This window comes from Corvus brachyrhynchos, unplaced genomic scaffold (genome assembly GCF_000691975.1).
Source record: "Corvus brachyrhynchos isolate BGI_N302 unplaced genomic scaffold, ASM69197v1 scaffold220, whole genome shotgun sequence".
NCBI lineage: Eukaryota > Metazoa > Chordata > Aves > Passeriformes > Corvidae > Corvus > Corvus brachyrhynchos.
The window spans coordinates 6,353,237-6,361,813 of NW_008236209.1; the positions used below are offsets into that span (position 1 = coordinate 6,353,237).

An 8,577-nucleotide genomic window follows, 5' to 3' on the forward strand; every position below is an offset into this window, starting at 1 on the left:
TTTTATTAAGCCAAAATGCTTTGATGCTTGGCTATGAAAATAAACCACTGTCCCACTCTCTTATGTTGCTGCAGCACTTTTAATGCCCCACGGACACCTGCAGCCCCCCCAGTGGCAGATGATGCCAGGAGCCCCCCTGGATGCCCAGATGATGCCAGGAGCCTGGGGCTCAGCCCTGGCTCACACTTGCCAGAGCAGAAAGCCCTTGGTTTGGCTTTTCCCCTCCACACCCCGAAGCTGCCCCAGGCAAGGGGCACAGCACGAGCTGCAGCCTGTGGGCCCCGTCCTGGTCCCCCTCGCCCCAGCTCACCACGTCCAGGCCTGCTTGTGGGGCACGGAGTACTTCTCCATAATGGCAGTGAGCCGGAGCAGGGAGCACTTCTGGAGCAGGTTGAGCTGGGCCGATGACTGGCGGTTGATTTCCAGCGAGGCCGAGTTCAGGCTGGGCCGGTGTGAGTTCTGGAAGCTGTGCCAACGCAGCTTTCTGGGGACACACAGGACATTCCCAGCTAAGGAAACCCCCACTGCTCTCTATTCCTTCATGGTTACTGCCACGTCACCCTCCAGCACCAGCCAAACTGGGTGAGGAAAGCCACAGAACTCGGCAGCAGCCGTAGCTCTCCTGGGTAAAGCCCCAGGGAACACTGGTACAGGGGTAGGCACGTGCCTCCTGCGTTTACGCTTGTTACTAGTTAATGAAAAACCTTTGAATCACGGGTCTGTGCAGGCAGACAGGACCGGCAGCGGTGTCCCTGCTGGAAGTGCTGGCAGCGGAGGCAGTGGTGTCCTGCGGCCACCAGAGCGCACCAGCGCCCCGCGCTGCGCTCCCCTGCCCGCACCGTGCGGCTCCAGCAGCATTCCCCCGCTCCGCCCACTTCTGCCTCCCGGGAAGGGACGGTCGTCCAGGCCCCCGAGGACGGGATCCGGCGCTGCTCCCCACACCCATGGGCTGTGCACCCCTCCCTGCTGCAGCAGCCCCGTCCCTGGGAGTGTTCACGGCCAGGCTGGACGGGGCTTGGAGCAATCTGGTCTAGTGGCAAGTGTCCCTGTCCACAGCAGGGGGCGTGGAACGAGATGGTCTCGATGTTCCTTTCCCACCCAAACCATCTTGGGATTCTCTGATACCTGCAGGGTCTTGTGAGTGATGCTCCCACCCCCGAATCTCGGCGCTCCCGTGTCTCAATCTCTTCAGCCTCGTTGAGGGAGTTCCCGGTGCTATCAAAGTCACTGGCAGAGGTGCCAACATCCGACATGGACTGTTCTTCGAAATGCAGGTTGGAGGGTTCCCCTCCCGAGTCCGACTCCTCCTCATCCTCCTCTTCTTCGCCCCCCTCCTCCCCATCCAGGCCAGAGGAGATGGCTTTACACCAGAGTTCCACCTTCTGCTGCAGCCCCCACATGTGCTGCAGGATGTCGTCGAGGTTCTCGAAGGTGACCTCCCCGTCCTTGCAGAAATCCTCGCTGCTGCCGAACTCCGGCACGTTGTCGTAGACGCTGACGCGGCTGCCCAGGGAGCTGCAGGAGCCGCGGCGCCGGCAGGCAAAGCCCCTCGGGGAGGACGAGCCCTCCACGCTGCTGCTGCTGCCGCCCTCGCCCAGCCCCACAGCCGCGCTCCCTGCGTTCCAGTGGGCCAGGGAGCTGCCGCCCAGGGGACACAAGCTCTCGATGGAGAGGGATTTGGGGAAGGTGCCGGGCTTGTGGTCACAGGGGATATAGACCAGGCAATCGCCATGGCGAGCCCGGCGCTGGCACTCGGCAGCAGTGGCCGTGTCGTAGTCCTCCAGGTAGACTCCGCTGCGTTTGGGGTCAGAGCTCCCCTTGGTGCCCGCGGGGCCGAGCAGGCGGTTAGTCCTGTACGATACTGAGAAGAAGTGTTTTTTGCTGTGGAAAGAGGCAGGTATCCCTCTTTTAGAGGAGTTGGTCCTGGTGGCTGCAAGGTCCCCATTACTCTGCAGGGAGCCCCATCCCGGTGGGAGAGTGGCGCTGCTGTGTGGAGCCACCCTCCTGTCTGGGCTGGGTCTCTGCTTGTCCTTCCTCCGCAGGGACTCAATCCGCTTCAGGAAGCTGCGAGACCGTCGCTTCTTCAGCTTCTCCTTAGAGCCCCCTCCCTGCCCTGAGGGCTGCTCCTTCGCAGAACCCTCGCTCCGGCTGCAGCTGGAGGCGTTGACAGTGGCACAGAGGGGGGACGGGGGCTCGGACGGCGTGGCCGCAGTGCCCAGTGTGCCGCCCGTGCCACCCACGCTGCCCACGCTGCCCGTGCTGTGCAGGGACGTGGCCTCGGGGTTGGTGCTGAGGTCCGTGAGGACACTCTCACGGCTGGACACCGGGTGCATGGTGCAGCTCAGGGCCTCTGAGCCCTGGGACAGGACATCAGCAGACCCCACCCGGGACCATCTTTTGCTGTCCCTCTGGAATGCCCACCGGTTGCTGATGGCACACTGGTCTTCCTCCTCAGAGTCTTCATTCTGTGGGCAGTTGAGAATAGGGGATGATCAGTTGGCTGGAGCCAAGGAGGGCCAGCACATCCCCACACCTCAGAGGGGCACAGCCACCAGCACGGCGCCAGGTGGGGAGGAGAGCAGCGTGTTCACTCCCTTTAACCAGCTCGGGACCCCTTTGGCAGCAGAGGCCTCCAGGAGCCACTCTGTGCCCAGGGCAGTCCCGCAGCTCACCAGGACACTGCCCTGCCATCGAGCACATGATCCCCTGCACCCCTCAGCCCCTCACCTGCCTCAAGCATCCGGGACTTACCTGTTTACGCTGAAAGTGAACATCCAGCTTCATGGAGGCACAAGTGTTCAGGGTCATCAGCCTCCTGCAAGAAACAGAGCGGCTTTACCCTGGTCCCAGCCCCTGTCCCAGCCCTGCTGCGGACACAGGGATGGCTTTGGCTTCTTTTAATTTTCCTGCCTCAGAGCCTTGGCTGTGCCTGTCACCTGTCACTCGCTCCACGGGTCAGAGGGACACCCGACCAACAAGGGGACAATGCCAGCAGATGGTATCCCAAGCCAGGCCATGCCCATGCCAGCTGCTGGGGCCACTGGTTCTGCAAGTGGGCAGGGGTGACCTGCTCCAGATTATTAAAGCAAAATCACCTCAGAAACTCCTGCGCCCCAGACAGGGAATGACTAAAGGACCTGAAAGTTCAGAGAGGGAGGGACAGGCGGAGATTTCCCATCACCTCCTGCCTCACTGCACCCAGGAAACGGCGCGGGGATCCCCTCCTGCCCAGCACAGCAGCCTCTCTGCCGGGAAATAAGAAACAGACCTTGTTCCCACCTCTTCTCTGTTCTAGTGGGAGGGACAGCGCTGAAGCGCAGGGACACGGCTGTGATGACGTGTCCCGAGAGCTAAGGCAGGGCTGAGTCACCCTCAGCAGCACTGAGTGACACACGGCCCGTCCAGACAGACCATCCGGTCAGCGGCCTGCTTTGGGTGCCAGCTCTGGCTGCCCGAGTCCCCCACACGCTGCTCCCTGCACACCACTCCAGGCAGCTCCTGCGGCTGCTCCCAGACTGCAGCTGCAGCAGCGCCGTGCCCAGGTGGAAACGCCCGGCCGGGCTGCGTTGCCCGGTACCGGGATGACCAGCGTCACACGGAGCATAAAAACCTGTTGTTTCCCTGGAACCACCCAACACCAGCAACGCTCCCTGATCTGAACGACGGAGTTCTCACTGCAGAGGGAGCCAAAGCGCTGGAACGGGCTCTGAGCCCAGCCAGGGTGCAAGGCAGGCACCCCACTGAGCCCACCACTCCATCAGGCACCCACTCTGCAGTGCCCACTGCCCCATCAGGCACCCCGCAGTACCCACTGCCCCATCAGCCTGGACAGCTGCCCTTGTCTGTGGCACATCCCCGTGCTGATTCCATGTGCAAGGGGGCAAGGGAGTGTTACCTGCACAGGGATTTGAGGGAATCCTGGTCCAGGAAGCTGTGGTCCTTCTTCACAGCACTGATGTCAAGAGGGAATGATGACTCTGGGAAGGAAAGTGACATCAGTGGCAGATCCCGAGCCAGCTGCTCCATCAGAGACAAAGGGCAGCAGCGGGCATGGGAAGAGGAGGAGAAACCCAAGTGGCTGGAGAAGACCTGGAGGTGGTGCATGCCCAGGGTCCCTGGGCACAGCTATTTCTAGGTATGATATGGTGCCTGAGGGCCTCCATTCAGTTCCCTGCTCATGCCTGTGCACTCAGGGACAGCTCTGCTGGGATCGTGCATGTGGGACCTGGACCCTCCACCCCAAGGGTCTCAATCCATCTGTTCATGAAGCCATGGAGTGTTATCACCACAGGAAGGGAAACAGAGGGAAACACTTGGAGGATGTGGGAAGTTCTGTAGAGAGAGGCTGGAGAAGGGTTGGTTCATTACTGGTCTCCAGCACCAGCACCGCTCCTCGCTGCCCAGCTGTGAGCACTGTCTGGGGCCAGCACCTGGGGCTGGGTATCCCGGCAGGAACCCAGCCTGTCCTTGCACGTGGGGCCTGCCTCCCAAAATAGGCACTGGCAGCAAACATGCTGCTCATAAAGGCATCACCAGGGGGCTGGTGCTGCGGGGGGCGGGGGAAGTGCCCAGCCGAACAATGGCCGTGGCGGCGGCCGCCGGAGCCCCGCTTCCCGCTATTGTCCAGCCAGACGGGGCCGGCTGCAGCCACCGCTCCTCGCACCGGCCCCGGCCGGGATCAGGATCCCAGCACGGCTTCCAAGTAAACACAGCTGAGCCTCAGGCAAGAGCCACCGCCACAGCCACCTTGCCACTGCCCTGGGCGCCTGGCACAGGAGCTGGGAGTAGGAACGCCGGCTGGGTAATGCCCGTGCCCCGTGACCGGGGAGGCGCAGGGACATGGTCTGCTCCAGGCAGGGCTCGCTGAGTGCTCAGGAAGGGCAGGCTGGAGCAGGGCAGGGGTTGTGGGAATGGGGAGGGATGGAAGGAGAGAGAACACGCTTGCTCTCCACATTACCTACACTGGCTGCCCCTACGCTCCCACCCACGGGAAACACTCCCTCAACCTCTTCAGAGCTGATGGCTCTCCAAAGCCTGGCTGCCCTTGGCCGAAGCAGCCGCCCCAGGATTCCTCAGAGCCCTGCCTGAAGGGGAAAAGTTCAGGAATGCAGGGAAGTTAACTGGCTGGTTCTCCAGGCCATGGCCAAGGGCTCAAAGTGTTACACACACTCATATAATCAAGTGAACAATCCCCTCTGTTCCCTCCTCTCCCTGGAGCTGTGGGCGCTGTCCCTGCAGCCCCGCTTGGAATCTGGATGAGATACAGGCTCTGAGCAGGTACAGAGCAGGGTCAGAGGCAGGAGGCAGCTCTCACCTTCGTACAGCTGGGCATACTGGGGGAATCCCGCTGCCCGTAGCCAGTCACACGCTTTCTTGGCTTCAATTTCTGGAAGAAAGCAAAGAACCAGCCTGAGCATCCCACTAGCAGCAGCAACACCTCCAGAACGCAGCCCACTCCCCCCAGAGCCCTGACACCGAGCCCACGTTCCATGTGCACAGAGCAGAGGAGATGCATGGCTGCAGAGCTGGGGGTCCCACCAGCAGCAGGGTCCTGGGCAGACACAGCTCAGCTGCAGCTCTCTGCCAGGACTGGGCAAAGAGCAGGAGGTGACAGTGATGCCACCTGAATGACAGGGCCACAAGACACAGTTTTAACCTTCTGATGAAACATTTTGTTTCTGAACCCACCAAACCAAACACAGTTCTTGGCCAGGCAGGAGAAGAAGATCTTTCTTTGTAATCATGAGTTCAGAGCTCATCAAAGCTCGGGGCTGATCACTTCTGCAAACATCCCCTAGAAAAGTGTGCCAAAGGAGCCCTTCCTCCCCACCTCCTTCCCACCACCCAGCCCTTCCCACCTCTTCTTCAAGCTGGTGTTCATCCCAGTGGGCACCAAACCCCTGGTGGGGTTCCTCACCCCTCACCCAGATGGTTCCCACCCCTCACTCAGGGATCAGCCTCACCCAAATGAGCCCATTCAGCAGCCAGCAGTATTTCCCGGGAAATTCCTCCAATTTAGAGAACTTGAGGGAAAGCAGCCCAGAGCTCCCACAGCCACAGCAAGTCATTGCCAAGTGTCAGCACCCATTGGCCCCATGACGTTTCTACTGCTGAGGGTGACAACATTTGACCTCAAGGGCAGAAAATCCCTTGGCAGCCTCAGGGTCTGGCCTGTCTCTCCTGGAGGCACCACCCAGCACAGAGTGGGCTGAGGCCAGACCCACCCAGCACTGGAATACCCCGATTCCATCCCCATCTGCCCACTGCCTCGGCCCAGAGCTCTGGCTACAGTTTGCATTCCCAATTCCAAGCTTACAGCAGTGAAAAAAAAAGCTCCAAATAAGCAGCTCAATTCAGGACAGGACCAAGCCAAAACCCTGGACCCAAATACTTGGCAAGTTTTGGGAAGAAGTTTTGGAATGAGCATCTGGATCTGGGTCCAAACCTCACAGCTGTCATTAGCCATGCCATGAGTCCTGCCAAAACCCAGGGCTGACCCCTTCTGCCCCCAACAGGGCTCAGACCCAGCAATCCCAGTGGAGAACTCAACCCTGGAGCTATCCCGGGCCAGCTGGTCCACGTGGAGCACCACATCCCTCCCAAAGAACCCGACACCCCGTGGGCAGGGCACCCCATGGCTGCATCTGTCCAGCAGGAGGGCACCAAGACTGGTGGTCCCTGGGAATGCTCTTTGGCCATGCCAGCTCTGGCAGCAGATCCCTCCCACACTCCTGGGGTGGACAGGACCCAGGGACAGGCATTTCCCACAGCCCCTGCCAACGGACCTGCCAGTTCCCGCTCCTGCTCAACTCTGCTCCCCCTTCTCTCCCAATGGAAATTCCATGGGGCCAATCCCAGCCAGCTCCTGCAGCTCTGTGTGCCCCCAGCCATGAGCAAAACCACCAACCTCCCACCTGTGCCATGGATCCTGCCCCAGGGACGGGTCTGGCAGAGGGCAGCAGGAGCAGGGCCGTGGCAGCGCTTACCCCTGCCCGCAGCAGGGCTCAGCTGGTGCCAGAGCATGGCTGGGGACCGACTGGGGCCACACCGGAGCCCGGTGACACCCAGCGTGGCCACAGCCGCCCCGTCAGGCCGGGCGCAGCCAGGGCAGGGCTGCAGCAGGATGCTCTGCGCGGGACTGGGCTCGGCCACCGCTCATCCTGGTGGAAACGCGGAGTCAGAGCACGACATTTCCTTCCCTCTGCCGCCTCCCCCACGCAGGGGCTGGCTGGGGGCCAGGGCCCCGAGCCTCTGCCTCTCCTCAGCTCTTTGGGAGCCAGGTTCCCGCTGTGGCAAGTCCTGCATCCCCCCAGAGCCCCTCAAACAGGGAGAAGGCCCCTAGAGCAGGGGGGGCTTTGACAGCCCAAGCTGACCCCTTCTCACATAGAAGTGCTGTCACAGAAAAGGTTTCCAAGTGTCCTGTCCCAGAGGGAGTCAGCAGCCAGCTTCCTCCTCTTCCTGCCCTTCCCATGGACATGCTTTCCCAGGGAAGTGCAGGAAAGGCCGGGCAGGCAAACACTCCTGCCATGGGGCATGGCTGGACGCTGGGCACAGGGTCACCCATGCCAGCCGTGTTCCCAGCCCTCCCTGTCACCTCGCAGGAACCTCACAGGCAGGGCAGGGGGATGGGACCTGAGGCCAGCACACATCCCTGGCTGCAGCCTCCACTGGGAATCCAGCCTGACCCCAGGGATTGCTGCCCAGAGACCCTTCACCTCCCACCCAGCTCAGCCCGAGCCCCAGGTAGCAGCAACAGAGATGGGTTTCCAACATCTCCAGGATTCTCTGATGTCTAATACAGACTCACCAAACACTACACCCACCCTCAGCAGGGCACAAAGAGCATCTCCTTGCCTCCACTGGTCAGAAGATAACTTCCAGGAGCATATAGCAACTCAGTATCTTTGAGATCTGCAGTTTAAATGGTGCAGAAACCATCCCATTCAGCTGCATAGCGGGAGGTGCAGGTACAGGGGACCGGCAGAGTCCATGCATCCCTGAGAAACAAGGGGATAAATCCCACCAGCTTCCTGACTGCAGGCAGGGAAGGCACACCAGCAGCCCCATTATGTTTCATATTCCAGAGGAAGCTCTCCGTGGGAGATGAGTCCTCAGCAAACACCTGGACATCCCCGCAGGGGAAACCAGCACCAACACCCTCAGTGGAAAAAGCTCCCAATGGTGCACAACCCACCAGAGAACCCCCCCAGCAAAGCCTCTGCCCTTGTCTAGCAGCTGTTGAGGCTGGATGGTATTTCCCAAGGAAAGGCATCCACAGCTGCTCTCCCATCCCCTGCACCCAGCAAGGGGCAGGGACTGTAACCCAAGTGCCACCATGGTCCATCAGACACGCCCCAAGCCTGGGCGCCCCCAGCCAGGGAACCCTGACCCCCCAACGCCCCCAGCACGGGGTGGAAATCAAAAACGAAGGAAGAGAAGAGGCTCCCATTGTGCCAGAAAAAAAGGATGAAAACTAACACTGAAGTGGAAAAAAAAGGACAAAATTCCCCAATCCCCTTCCTGCAGTCACTGCGCTGTGGCATCTCCCTGGTGCAGCCCAGGGGCAGCGCGCCCACA

General features: G+C 60.9%; 1 protein-coding gene across 1 annotated transcript in view; it reads right to left on the reverse strand.

Moving 5' to 3' along the window:
• Window positions 1-8,577, reverse strand: part of STARD8 (StAR related lipid transfer domain containing 8) — a 41,909-nt gene that overhangs the window by 3,720 nt on the left and 29,612 nt on the right. The window contains exons 3-7 of the mRNA XM_017741841.1: window positions 5,315-5,386; window positions 3,896-3,977; window positions 2,752-2,815; window positions 1,126-2,465; window positions 311-484 (exon numbers count right to left, since the gene is read on the reverse strand). Of these exons, the coding sequence (XP_017597330.1) occupies window positions 311-484; window positions 1,126-2,465; window positions 2,752-2,815; window positions 3,896-3,977; window positions 5,315-5,386 (1,732 nt within the window). The remainder of the gene's footprint in view (window positions 1-310; window positions 485-1,125; window positions 2,466-2,751; window positions 2,816-3,895; window positions 3,978-5,314; window positions 5,387-8,577) is intronic.